The sequence below is a fragment of the Juglans regia genome, chromosome 8 (assembly GCF_001411555.2).
Source record: "Juglans regia cultivar Chandler chromosome 8, Walnut 2.0, whole genome shotgun sequence".
Taxonomy (NCBI): Eukaryota; Viridiplantae; Streptophyta; class Magnoliopsida; order Fagales; family Juglandaceae; genus Juglans; species Juglans regia.
In genome coordinates this window covers 24545173-24560199 of record NC_049908.1, presented here as the reverse complement: position 1 = coordinate 24560199, position 15027 = coordinate 24545173, and the positions used below count along the sequence as shown (strand labels likewise).

Here is a 15027-nt window from a genome sequence, read left to right as displayed (position 1 = left end):
ACACCCCAGTACCAAGAGATCCTGCTCCAACACTTCTAACTGCATTGGAATCACCACTGGACCTTCGTCCACAATGCACAGCTGAGTCTGTGCCTTCTCGCAAAACAACCCACAAGCTGGCGACGGGAAACTCGAAAAACCCTCCTCTGCTGACAAGACTACATGCACGGGAACAAACTCAGGAACAACATGCGCCCCTTCGACCACCACACACGACTTAGGCTGCCCAATCTCCAACCCCAAAACAAGTGACAACAACAGGAAATCCTCTCTAGAAGTCTCCACCGCAATCTCTCCCTCCTCCGTTTCTTCTTGTAAGCGTAACACTACTGGCTCATCAGGATGGTCGACGAAGACCGGCGATTTTTTCTATGCCGGTGGGGATGCCAACAACATATTTATAGACTCCACAAGAGCTCAATTCAGTTCTTGACCTGAAATCTCGACAGTCACCCGAGATGCAGCCCTCCAAGTCTTCTTTGGGCTTGCGGCCTGGCCCATCTCACCAAATGAAATAGGCCTGCATTTATGGCCCATTACACGGCCCACTTCAGTTTTCAACACAGCCTTGCCCTTGACGCAGTGTTTCAAGTAACTAATTTCTTCTAAAACAACTCCCACTTATTCTTCCAAATCGACAAGTACCCTCAGAATTGTTTCCTCTTTTGACCCCAACAGCCTGCTCCCTTCTCCCTCATGCCTCTGCACGATGGGCACGTCTGGCACCACGGCATTCACGTCTCAAGGCAGTACCTTCTTCACTTGGAGCATCTCGCTATACGACCTTGCACCTCCTACCATCGACGGTGTACCACCACCAATTCCTCTGGTCAACTTAGAGTAACCTGCCTAAGCCACATGAGTGACTCTGTTTCTCATGCTCAAAACAGAGGGTGAATGGAGCTCCATTAAAGCATCTCCGAAGTTTCTCCACCCCTCCCCCTTCCTCCCTCCCTTCCAGCACCACTATCAAACCTCTCCTCTTATCATGACCAAACTCCGAGAGAATGATAAAATTGCTGTTGCGGTTATGCCCCTTCCGCACCATTAACACCATGTCTCCTTTTCTATGAGTTCTCAGAAACTCATAGGCACCCCTTGACACTACACATTCCTTCACTGTAAAGCCCAGCCAACCCAGGGCTTCCTGATCTAAGGATATATATTTCACTATACGGCGACTACTTTCTATGATATTCCACCATCTATCATTCACCTTCCTAAACTCGAATAACTTCTGATCAATAAGAACCTCGTTGCACAGCCCCATCTTATCGAACCCACTACGATAAACCAAAGCTACTGTGATACGCTAATCTCCACAAAAATCCATTAACGAATCACCACCAATAGAAAGAAAAACCAGCAGAAAAAAGGTACGAAGAGAAAAGTTTTTTCTCTTACCCTCTTTTCAAAGGTTGCTTTCTTTACATCCTGAGAAGATGTTCACGTCATTTTAATGTGTCCTTTAGTTCTTTTCTATATATTATGTTCTTCAAGTATATCCAACGTATAATATCACATACAACTATATAGTTTTTAGGACTTGTGAGCATATCTTTTACAACTCAAGGGTCCACAACAATAACACAAACAATAGTTCTAAAGAATCAAATCCTACTTATGCGTCAGATGTTTTCTTAAAGACGCAAACCGGTCACCAAGTTGTCTCAGTTTTGGATCTACTAGGAGTAAAGGTGGTAATATGGGTACGGAGGTGACATGACTGGACAGCAGATGGGGAGGCAGCACAGTATAAGCTTGGGAAGAAAATTTTATCCTTCCTTGAACTTATCAGAGGTGCCACTCTTCTCACCCTCCATCACATACACACCAACACAGCCATGGTGTGCACACAAATAAATATAATGCTGTTTATCAGGACAAGAAAGTGGTCACCAAAAATTTATTTAGTTCTTTTTTCATATAATATTCATTTTCCTTCCCCTTGATAATGCCAAGAATTATATTCTCTCTCCTCTTTTCTGCAAACATATTTCTGATTCTTATGAGAAACAAAGCCATTATAAACAACCCATTTAAAAATCTTTGGTTTCAGTTTTTTGGGCAGAACTGTAAGAAAACTGAAGGCTGAAGGCTACCTAATATCAGCAGTTGATCAAACTCATATCCTGGCTTCAAAACTGACTTCATCAAAGCAGCATGCCCTGCATAACAATAACTCAATCAGGACAGTCCCAAAAATCTAAAAAAAAAAAAACATAAAACTGATAAAAGTGGAGGAAAAACTTTTTTCAGCCAAAAAACTTCTATACCTTGGTGGTCTGCCAAATGTTCAGGAGAAATTGTGCCCTTTGAGTAACCTTTTGCATTCACATAGACTATAACGCCATGGGTGGTTACCCCGTCAACGACTCCAGAAACAAGGCTACCTAATGTGACCTTATCCTCTTCAGAAACCCTGCCACTTGAGATTCAAGCTAAATGTAATCCACAAAAGAAACTTAGCATAAACATTAATTCTTGCATAGTACAGATAAGATAGAACTCCATTATAATAACCTGCTAACATATTTTTCCAAGTATAATAACCTAATAACAATCCATTTCATGGTCCTAACTTGTAACTAGGTGTTCTCTTTCGTACTTGGGCTATGCCTTCTTAATTATTATTTTTTTTATAAGTAAACGATTTTATTAATAATAATAGGAATAGCCCAAGTACACAAGAAGATATAAAAAGGTACGACCTATCTAAGTAGAGGCAATATGCCTACTTGATTCAATAAAACTTTATTTTACTTATAAAAGAATAACCTGAAAACAATAACCCCCCATACAACTTCACACTGATCCACCATCTAAACTTTAGCTCATTGAATATGCCACTTAAGATGACCCAAGGTATTTCCAGTAACGGAAAAGAAATTTTGAACTCAACTCCATCATCAAATTCAATGGCAGGAAAGATAAAGGCATAAATCAAAGAAAGTAACGGAAGCAAACCTTGCAGGTTTTATTATGAAACTAAGGTTGATCCTCCGAGAAGCAGGAACTGAACTCATTATTCTACATTTGACAACTTGTCCAACATGATACATCGTATTTGGGTCACATCCTGGCTCTAATCCAAGTTCAGACCTGGTTCATAATGGGAAACAATCAATCAATGACAAATAAATAAAAAAGAGATGGAATATTTTCACAGGGAAACATCATGAACCGAGGGTAATTGGCAGAAGCAAAACTCTTGGCAAAACCTAATTGATCAGAGAGATGGAGAAGAAGAAACAAAGTCTCAAGCAAATCTCCATTCTCTGCATCACGGTTACACAGAAAATACTGCCCAACTAGGATACACTGATTTTTTTTATATACAAAAGAGGAAGGCCTAGTTTAAGAAAGGGAAGAAAAACAAGAATCCAGAAGCATATGAAAGAAGAAAAATGTGTTATTGTGGGCAGCTGTCCACTAATGCAAAGAAGCATAGAAGCATAGAAATTTTTAATTATGGCAATGCTCTCTCATTATCCTACCTCCTGTGTGCTTGGGCTATGCCTATTTACTTCTATCAATAAAATGTTATCTTACTCATCAAAAAGCAATGCTCTTTCATTGTCCTTGAAGTTGTAGGTGTTATGCTCATTCCAAAAACTCCATATTAAGCACAAAGGGGCCATCCTCCATACGCCCCACCTATTGGGTCATCATCCAATCAATCCCGAAAGGTGAAAGATTGAGCACCCTAGCCACTTCACAGCGATGCTTATTTTTATGTTTTGATGCGTAGGGTTGAAATTCTACTTTTCCAAATCAAAATAAGTTTTGTTTAGTGATGTGGAAGTCATAGGGTATTGGCTCAAATCCTTGGTTGTAGGGCAGTGTCACTGCCTCCAGCAATGCCCACAATTCGAGGTCTGATTGCATTGAGTGAGAGCACTCTCTCTAACTTACCTAGTTACTTTTTTCCCCACCTGGCAGGTCTGGCAGAGTGTATTGAGAAGCTTGAGGGGTTTCTTGAGGTGTGGTGTGGACTGGAGGGTGAGCCTAAGTATCATCTAGTTACTTGACCAACTATATGTGCTCCAATTCCTTTAGGTGGCTTAAACCTTATCATGTCTAATTCCACTGCTAGGCAAATGGTATGGTGCCATGCAACAGAAAGAGATTTTCTGTGGCAGGAAATGGTGAAAATGAAGTATGGGAGCATGTGGGGTGGATGGTATTATAACCCAATCAATAGAGGCATTTTTTAGTAAGGGTGTGGATAAACCTTTTTTTTATAAGTAAAATAGGTGCAGAAAAACATTTGTTAAGAATGGGGATATTTCCTAGGTCTACCAGATTTGAGGTGGGAAATGGCTCTAGAGGTCAGATTTTGGCATGGCATATATAGCGGGGATCGCACCAGAACAAAAATCACGTATACAAATTCCAAATTCTAGAAGATTAGAGACTAGCCTGGGAGCAAATCCTTGGACTCCATTGTAAAAACGGACAAAGCATCCATGTTTCTCAATCTTTGTTATCCATCCATGTGTTATTAATCCCTCAGCAGCATCAGCATATGAACTAAGAATCCCAAGTTTCGATTTCACCTGTAAAAGCATCAGCCAAATAACAATTTCTATTAATCTAATGTGTACAACCATTAAAATCAATGTGCTTGCACACAATCCTCCAAATATTATGTTACCACTTTGATTTTTTCTTTTTTAATTATTATTACTATCATTAGTAGTAAATATCTTCAACATCACTCTACAAAGCCTTCCATTGAAAGCGGAAGAATGAGAATAAACTAATGAGTGAATGTTTTCCAATTGCCAAGTAACAAGAACGGATGTGCTTGTATAACATTTTTTCCTGTAAGTATTTTTTATGGGTAATAACTTCATCAATGAGTAAAAAGAAACAACTACACAAATAGTAAGAAGGTCAAGAAAATCTTTTTGTGATAGGTAATAAGAAATTTTATTCCAAGTAGATAGGCATAGCCAAGTACATAGGAAGTATACAAGTGATTATACCTAACTACAAGCTAAAGAAAAACAAAACTAAAACAAAACATTACAAGTATTCCCATCCCTTGCAAGGTTCTTCACCCAAAAACTTAAAAGAGCTAAAGAAAAAATCCCTAAATTCCCCCATAGTATGTTCGCGATCATCGAAACACCTCCCATTTCTCTCTAACCATAAACACCAAAACAAACACAAGGGGATCATCCTCCAAATTCTGCACTGCCTCCACAACCCACTGAACCATGCCAACTAGCCAAAAAATCCACCACTCGCAATGGCATAACCCAAACAATGCCAACCCTTGCAAATATCTCATTCCACAAGGCTGTCATAAACTCACAATGGAGAAAAAGATGATTAACAGATTCACCATCTTTTTTACATATAAAACACCAATCAATTACAAATAAAACTCTTTTCCTCAAATTATCTGCGGTTAAAATTTTCTCAAGTGACACCAGCCAACAGAAGAATGCAACTTTACTAGGGACCTTTGTTTTCCAGATACATTTCCAGGGGTATGCTGAGTCACCATGACTATTTAACACCTTGTAGTAAGATCTCACTGAAAATCTGGAATTATAATCATGTATCCACAGCAGCCTATCCTCCCTATTCTGATCAATCTTCATATCATATAACTTTGCAAAGAAATCAGCAGCTTCACACACTTCCCAATCCTGTAATTCTCTATTAAAATCCACATTCCAGTGCAAAAGATTATTAGAGATCCGATACGATTCAGCCACTGCATCCCCTTTGTTTCTAGCTATCCTAAACAGATTAGGATAAATAGATTTGAGAGCCGAATTCCCACACCATACATCATGCCAGAAAAAAATATTAGTCCCTTTCCCCACTTTGAAATTAATGTAATTGACAAAATCCCCCCATCCCAACCGAATGGACTTCCATAAACTCACCCCAAATGCCCCTTTAACTTCGTTAGTACACCAATTCCCCCACATCCTTTCATATTTGACATCTACAATCTGCCTCCATAATGCATTACTCTCTTTGTTGTACCTCCAAAGCCACTTCCCAAGAAGAGCCTTATTGAAAAGCTTTAAATTCCTAATGCCCAAACCCCCACATGACACCGGGACACAAATTTTATTCCAGCTCACCAAGTGAAATTTTCTTTCCTCCCCAATACCGTCCCATAAGAAATTCCTTAAAAGTTTTCACGATTCTTTTAGCTACTCCCACAGGTAAAGGAAAAAGAGAGGAAATTTGTGGGAAGGTTAGACAAAGTACTTTTAATCAAAGTAATTCTGCCCCCTTTTGATAAATAAATCTTTTTCCAGCCAGCTAATCTCCTCTCTATCTTCTCAATCACCCCATCCCAAATAGACACTGATTTGTGAGGGGCTCCCAAAGGAAGCCCGAGATATTTCATAGGCAAAGTAGTTACCTTACAACCCAAAATATTGGCCAGATCAAGAGAATTTCTGACTGTACCCACTGGAACAATTTCGGACTTTGTTAAATTGATTCTAAGCCCGGAGACAGCTTCAAAACACAACAACAAAGCTCTTAAAACTCTAAGATGATCCTGAATGGAATCACTAAAAATTAAAGTATCATCTGTGAAGAGTAAATGAGAAACAGTGATGCAGCCCCGAGATTCATCACCCACCATAAAACCCGACACAAAGCCACCTTCAACAGCTGCATCAATCATACGACTCAAAGCATCCATAACAATGACAAAGAGGAATGGAAATAATGGGTCACCTTGCCTTAAACAACGGGAGCTGTTGAAAAATCCGATCCATTCACCAAAATAGAAAATCTGGCCGTCGAAATGCCATGTCTTATCCACGAGCATCACTTCTCCCCAAAACCTAATCTCCCAAGTAAGTAGAGTAGAAATTCCCGATTGACATGGTCAAAAGCCTTTTCCATGTCCAATTTAACTAAAATTCCAGATTGCCCCATCCTTTTTCTGCTTTCCAAACACTCATGAGCAATGAATATTGAGTCAAGAATTTGTCTACCCCTCACAAAAGCATTCTGAGACTTCGTTATAATCTTATCCATAACCACACTAAGGCGGTTAGCTAACACCTTAGAAATAATCTTACAACCCATTTACCAAGCTAATAGGGAGAAAATCTCTTATTTCAACAGTGCCCACCTTTTTGGGAATTAGAGCGATGAAGATCAAGAAAATCAGGAAAACAAAAGCTGAAAGAACATAAATTTGCAGAAAGGGAGATCCTTGAGCCTCAAAATTTCTATCGCAGCATGGTCTCAGACTCGAGTAATACAGAATGCAGTACAGGCATCCACGTCCCAATCAACACCCATTCTGATTAAATTGCATTGCACCGAGTGAAATCACTAGATATCTCCAAATTGTCTATGCTTTTGGCAAAGAAATGCCATATAGCAGAAACATTTCTATGCAGCAAGAAGGAATCATTGCAATTCTCAACAATCTTTTTTTATAAGTAAGAAGAAGTTTTATTAGAAACGAATGTCTAGGCAAAGCCCAATGTACACAGGCAATATACAAAAGAAAACACCTAAATACCTATCAAAAAAAAAGAAAAAGAAAACACCTAAATACATTCTAGAAAACAGAAAGTGACATGTGATGCGGAAGTGCTGTTAATCACTAAGGGCTTGTTTGGAAAAAGTTTTCATCCCAAAATTCTTATCTCATCTCATCTCATCTACTCTTCTTCCCAAACATCACTCAAACACAAATACTTTCAAACTAATCATTACAACTTTTTCAAATTGATCATTACAACTTTCTCAAACTGTCAAACAAAAAATAAAAAACAATTCAATTTTTTCAAATCCCCAAACAAAAATAATATTAAAAAATATATATTCTAAGTTTCTAACAATACTTTAACTTTATAAAAAAAATATATTAATTCGAGTTGTTTTGCATGTATTAGTGAGTTAGCGGTGAGGTTTCGGTGCATCCAGTGGTGGGTTAGTGTTGTTATTAGTGAGTTATGGGTCCTTCGAAACTAGTGCTTATTGAATCCAAGGCTTTTGAGATAGTAAGGGAGGGGAGGTTTGTCCATATAATAGAGAAAGGTTGGAAGGTGGTGAAGGAGATTAGTCTAAGGATAGGCACGGCAAGGTGGTTCTTACATGCTTTGGAGGATAGCTTGAAGGCTGTGAGGCAGGGGTATTATTCTGCTCATAGAGATGGTGATAGGGGCTATGTTGCTCAGCGTCGCCTTAACTCAAGAGGTTGCTTCATGGCATTGATGGAATATGGGGGGGGTGGGTATCGAAATTTTCTATTCATTCCAGAGGATAGGGAAGGAAGGAGGTGGAGGAAGATGGTGGAGGCGCTGAAGGTGATTAGTGCAGGTCCTCCTCTGCCTCCATATCAGCCTCCTTCTCGAACTTACAGGGAGGTGTTGCAGTCCACAGGTAGTGGTTGGGTTAGCCATCACTCTGACACATCAGCAGGCTCAAGAGGGGTAGGTCTGCAAAGGGGTGTCGCCGTTCCTGTAGATGATCAGACGAGGATGGTAGAAGGCAGAGCTGTTATCGGTCTACATGAGGAATGTGTGTTGCGTGCCTTACAGGAAATGAAAAGTCAAGTGGATTTGTTACAAGCTAATATAGTTTGGATGATACGGTGCGCAAAGGGGTCTAAAGGGCTGGGAGTGGGCTTGGGTAAGTCTGCGGGCTTTGGTCCAAGAGGGCCTCAGGAGCTGCCTAAGACTAATGGGAAATTAAAGGTGGGTCAGATTCAGACTAATGGGCCTCAGGCTGGGAGGGTGGGCCAAGGAGGAGAGGCTGACTTAAAGGGGAAGAAAGTTGTAAATGGGCTGGGCCTAAACCCACTTCGAGTTTGGCAAGAGAAAGGCCCGAAATCAAGGATTTCGAGTTTGAGGGAGGGGCCCGAATCATCCACTTCAGGCCCGAGTCTCGAACCGGGTCCGGCACAGACAGGGTCAATGGACAACAGCGCCTCAGGTGGTGGTCCGGCGGTGGCCTCAGAGTTGCCGGAAGTGGTGGTGGGAGACAATACAGACGGCGCGGAACCTGCTTCTGCCATTGATGGTGTTGGTGTTGCTCGGGGAGGGTCACCTCTTCATGGGGTGTCTCTGTCTCCTTCGGCAGGCCCTGGGTCACCATCTTTTTTGGCCCAGACACAATTAAAGCCGTGGGGGGAAGAAAATATGGCTTTCGGTTCTGAAGGAGCCAGTGAAGAGTTGGCTCACGGAGATGAAGGGGAAGGTATGTTGACATTATTTGACCCTTGCAAATATTCTTCTGAGGGGGAGGAGGTTGTAGGAGAGGATCCTACTCCGTTAAATATGGTTCCTCCTAGTATTTCCTCGGACTGGGTCCTGAAAAAAGTAGAGGAACTTCAGAGCTGTTTGGGGATCTCGTGTATGGGCTATGAAGAGCAGTTTAAGGCTTTGATTATAGCCATAGAGGCAGGTCAGCATGGTGCAGGGTCAAGAAGAGATAGGGAGTTAAAGAGGCTGATGTGGTCCATTAATTATGATGGAAAGGAGAGGAGTACGAGTCGTGGAAGAAACAAGAGGAGGGGTGGTATAGTTGATAAATGAAGCCCAAAATATTGAGTTGGAATGTGAGGGGGCTGAATGAGATTAATAAACGCCTTAGAATAAGAGTTTTATTAAGGCAATGGAAGGTAGACATCATTTGTTTGCAGGAAACGAAGTTGAAACTTGTCAATCGTGGCATTATTAGGAGCATATGGAGCTGCCCATATGCAGGTTGGACTTACTTACCCTCGATTGGGGCCTCGGGAGGTATTTTGGTTATGTGGGATAAGAGGGTGGTGGAGAGCTCTGATGAGTTTGTGGGGGAGTTTTCAGTAGGGTGTTTGTTTAAAAATATAGACAATGGTTTCCTTTGGGCCTTTGATGGGGTTTACGGTCCTAATTTAGATAGTGAAAGGCGGATGCTTTGGGATGAGTTGACTAGTCTTTGTTCTTGGTGGGAGGTTCATTGGTGTATTGGAGGGGATTTTAATGTGACAAGATTCGCCAGTGAAAGATCAGGGGAGGGACGTCAAAATCAAGCTATGGTGGATTTTTCAGATTTCATTTTTGAGTCAGGCCTTATGGATATACCACTAATGGGAGGGGAGTATACTTGGTCTAACCATTTTTCTTGGTCAAGACTGGACAGATTTCTCATTTCCCTTCATGGGAACTTCAATACCCACTTGTAAGCCAATAATTTGTTCCGATCATTTTCCTGTAATGCTTGATGGTGGTGGAATCATAGGGGGTAGAAGGCCATTCAAGTTTGAGAATATGTGGTTAAAAAAGGAGGGGTTTGTGGATTTGGTTAGACAATGGTGGAGCTCCTATTTATTTGAGGGCAATTCGAGTAATGTGCTGGCTAGGAAATTGAAAACTTTGAAAATGAATTTGAAGATATGGAATGAACAAGTGTTTGGTGATGTAACCTTACAGATGAAAAGCTTGACACAAGAGCTACAAATTTTAGAGGGTGTAGGAGTCGAAAACAACCATAAAGAGCAAGTAGTTTCTGAACTTGAAAAATTGACTTTATTGGAGGAGATTTCTTGAAGACAGAAGTCAAGGGCTCTATGGCCCCGAGAAGGGGATAAAAGTACTAAATTTTTTCACCGCATGGCTAATGCACATAGAAGGTTTAATTCTATAGAGTCTTTGAATATTGAGGGAGTTGCATCCTCAGATCAGGTCGTGTTGAAGGATTTTGTGGCCGGCTATTTTGAAAATTTGTTGTCAGAACCTCATACATGGAGGCCTACAGTAGATGGCCTAGTTTTTGAGGGCATTGATCAAAATAGCACGTGTCTGGAAAGACCTTTTGAAGAGGAAGAGGTAATACTAGTAATCAGAAAAATGAACAAAGATAAAGCCCCAGGCCCGGATGGTTTCACTTTGGCTTTTTTTCAGACTTGCTGGGAGGTGGTAAGAGAGGATGTTATGCTGGTTTTTCAGGAATTCTTTACTTATGGCAAATTTGAAAAAAGCTTAAATGCGACTTTTATTGCTCTAGTCCCAAAAAAGGCCGGTGCAAGGGAGATACAAGACTTTAGACCGATTAGTCTCGTGGGCAGCGTGTATAAGATATTGTCAAAAGTTCTTGCTAATAGAATAAGCACAATCATGGAAAAGATTATCTCTAAATCTCAAAATGCCTTTGTGAGGAGAACACAAATTTTAGACTCGGTTCTTATTGCCAATGAATGTTTGGATAGCAGAATCAGGTCGGGAGTTCCAGGTCTTCTATGCAAACTAGACATGGAGAAGGCATATGATCACGTTAATTGGGATTTCTTGATATACATGTTGAGTAGATGTGGTTTTGGGGAAAAATGGAGGATGTGGATAAGGCATTGTGTGTCTACGGTTCGTTTCTCGGTCTTGGTAAATGGTGATCCTGTGGGCTTCTTTAACAGTTCGCGGGGACTACGACAAGGTGATCCATTATCACCCCTCTTATTTGTTCTAGTGATGGAGGCACTAAGTAGGATGGTGTCGGCAACAATAGGGGGAGGATTTTTTTCAGGATTTTCAGTGGAAGCTTCATATGGCCCTACCATTATTTCTCATCTTTTGTTTGCAAATGACACCTTGTTGTTTTGTGAGGCCAATGTAGGATATATTCAATCTTTGAAGGCCATCCTACTCTGTTTTGAAGCTGTATCTGGGCTGAAAATTAATCTTACCAAGACAGAGATGGTAGCAGTGGGAGACGTAAGCAATATTAGGGGGTTGGCTAGCATCTTGGGTTGTGCAGTTTCTTCGTTGTCGTTGAAGTACCTTGGGCTTCCATTGGGGGCTGCTTTCAAAGCCAAGTCTATTTGGGAGGGGTGCTGGAAAAATTTGAGCGTAGGTTGGCCGGATGGAAAAAGTTGTATTTATCAAAAGGGGGGCGGATTACACTTATTAAGAGTACTTTATCAAACCTTCCTGCGTACTACTTATCTTTATTTCCTCTTCCAGCTAGCATTGCAACAAAAATAGAGAAGCTTCAACGTGATTTTTTATGGAGTGGCATAGGAGATGAGTTTAAGTTTCACTTAGTGGGATGGGACAAGGTTTGCTCTCCTATGAGGGATGGTGGGCTGGGAGTTCGAAATGTGAGGGCTTTTAACAAGGCATTATGAGGTAAATGGTTGTGGCGTTATAATTATGAGGGGGAAGCTTTATGGAAATGGGTGATTGACACGAAGTATGGGAGTGAACGGGGGGGTAGGTGTTCTAAAGAGGGCCAGGGGACATACGGAGTGGGGCTATGGAAGTACATACGTAAAGTTTGGTACTCTTTTGCTAGTAATACTCGATTGTGCTTAGGGGATGGTAGTAGGATCAGCTTTTGAAAGGATGTGTGGGTGGGTGACACGGCTTTGAAGGATGCTTATCCAACAATTTTTAGCATTGCAAGGGATAAGGAAGCCATGATGGCCGATTTGCAGATACTTCATCAAGGTTCCCAAGAGTGGAACATTAATCTTACTCGGGAGGCTCATGATTGGGAAGTGAATATCCTGGTGGAATTTTTCAATTTGCTGTATAATACTGCTATTGCAGCCACAAATGAAGATGCCATGGTATGGAGACTTGCTAGGAGAGGAAAATTCACGGTATGTTCTTTCTATGACTCTATTACCATGCAACAAAGGCATAATTTCCCTTGGAAGAATATATGGAGGAGCAAAGCACCAACCAAGGCAGCATTCTTTGTATGGACAGCAGCTTTAGGGAAGATTTTGACCATTGATAACCTTAGAAGACGTGGTTTCATCATCACGGATTGGTGTTGTTTGTGTAGAAATAGTGGTGACACGGCGGACCATCTACTTTTACATTGTGAGTTTGCTAGAGGTATTTGGAATTATTTTTTCAGCAAACTGGGAGTCGCATGGGTAATGCCAGACAGGGTGGTTGATCTTCTAGCATGTTGGAGAGGTATCACTGGGACATCACAGATTGCAGCCGTATGGAAGATGGTCCCTGTTTGTATTTTTTTGGTGTGAAATGAGCGACTTTTTGAGGATCATGAACGTTCCTTGGAAGAGTTTCGTAGTTTTTTCTGGAAGACTTTGTTTCTGTGGACCATTGCTATAGATTTCAATGGTTCCAGCTTCCATGATTTCCTTTTAACTGTTTCTAGTTCCTAAATAGGTGTATGTCTTTGCATACTCCTAGTGTACTTGGGCTATGCCTATCTTTCTATCAATGAATTACTTATTACCTATCAAAAAAAAAAAAACTTTATAAAAATTTTTATTCAATTTTTTCTCTCTAATTTCTCAAAACCCCATAAAACATTAACTCCAACTATCTCACTACTATTCACAAAATTCTCATCACAGCAAAGAGTGCACAAGAAAATTCCATAGTTGCTCCAAAGAACGCTCTTTGTCATTAAAACACCACTCATCCCTTTTCATCCAAATGCACAACATAAGACACAAAGGAACCATCATCAAGTCGTGTCCACTTGAGAACAACCATAAAGCCCGTTCCAACACGCAAAAAGGTCAACCACTCTCAAAGGCATTAATCACTCAGGCAACCCCAAAGGGTTGGCCCAAGTGGTGAAGCCTTATTCTTGAGGTATCACTCCCTTCAAAGTCCAAGGTTCAACACCTCATAGGTGCAAACAATCCTTTGGGGCCACACCCCCCTGTGAAAAGTTAGTGATTTAACCAACTCCGTGTAGGGAAACTACCGAGGGTGCAGTGCACGGGACAGGGGTTTACTATGCAGGGGTGGGTCCGAAGGGCCCTTGCCTTGGAGAGGTTCCCCGACATCTTCCCAGACATCAAAAAAAAAAGGCATCACCTAGGCCAAGCCGATTCTACAAAAAATGTCATCCCACAAAGCCTTTGCCACCTCACAATGCAAGAGTATATGGTCCATAGTTTCCCCATTCTTTTTACACATGAAAGATCAATCCATAACCATAATACCCCGCTTCCTTAAATTATCCAATGTCAAAATTTTCCTAAGAGAGGCAGTCCAAATGAAAAAAGCCACTTTGGAAGGCACATGAGATCTCCAAATACACTTCCAAGGAAAATAAGACTATTCTAAGAAGTCAACATCTTATAGTACAAATGAACTGTGAACTTTTTACACCCTTTAGACTTCCACAACATCCTATCCACATCATCACTACCAAGCCTCAAAGAGTACAAAAAACTGAAGAAAGCTAAAACTCCATCAATCTCCCAAGCCTGTACAGCTCTAGTTAAACAAATATCACACTGAATTGAGCCATTAGAATGACAAAGCAAATCAGAAACAGTAGCAAACCAATATGAAGCCAATCGAAAGATAGCAGGAAACACAGTATTGAGGGCCCGATCACCCCACCAAATGTCAAACCAGAAACGGATCTTAGATCCCTCACCAACAGCATAAGTAACATGACTAATAAAACCCTCCCATCCCTTTCTAATGAACTTCCAAAGTCCCACACCATAAACCCCCCGAACTTCATTAGAACACCAACCCCCCAAGCACTTCCATACTTCTAATCAATCACCTCCCTTCCATAAACCCCCCGAACTTCATCCAAAGCGACTCTCCTTCCGATTGATATCTCCATAGCCACTTCCCCAATAGGGCCTTATTAAATATCGTCAAATTACTCTTTTTTTTATAAGTAATAAGAGATTTATTAATGCAAGTAGATAGGCATAACCCAAGTACACAGTAAGTATACAAGCGGAAACACCTAAATACAAGCAATGAACTAGGAACTAGCAAAGTCTAAAAAAGAAACATTTAAAAATCCCCATTCAGTACAAGAGTTTTTGCCCAAAAGCAAAGAATTCAAAAGAAAAACTCTAAATTCTCCCAACAAGCGTTCTTTTTTTTTTTTTATAATTAATAAGAATTTTCTCCCAGCGAGCATTCTCTATCATCAAAACAACATTCATTCCTTTCTAGCCATAAACACCACATTAGGCATAGAGGAATCATCTTCCAAATATCAGCAATGTGATGGCTGCCCATAGATCATTTCCAACAAGCCAATAGATCCACCACTCTCTTGGGCATCACCCAAGCTATA

The 15027-nt window shown here is 40.8% G+C and overlaps 1 protein-coding gene across 2 annotated transcripts in view; it reads right to left on the bottom strand.

The window, feature by feature from the left end:
• LOC108985172 (rRNA biogenesis protein RRP5) overlaps positions 1 to 15027 on the bottom strand; it is a 44757-nt gene that overhangs the window by 16216 nt on the left and 13514 nt on the right. The window contains exons 16-19 of one of the 2 annotated variants that reach the window (XM_018957364.2): positions 4423 to 4559; positions 2968 to 3102; positions 2277 to 2428; positions 2103 to 2168 (exon numbers count right to left, since the gene is read on the bottom strand). In XM_018957364.2, the coding sequence (XP_018812909.1) occupies positions 2103 to 2168; positions 2277 to 2428; positions 2968 to 3102; positions 4423 to 4559 (490 nt within the window). The remainder of the gene's footprint in view (positions 1 to 2102; positions 2169 to 2276; positions 2429 to 2967; positions 3103 to 4422; positions 4560 to 15027) is intronic. The other variant, XM_018957366.2, reaches the window with a different exon arrangement.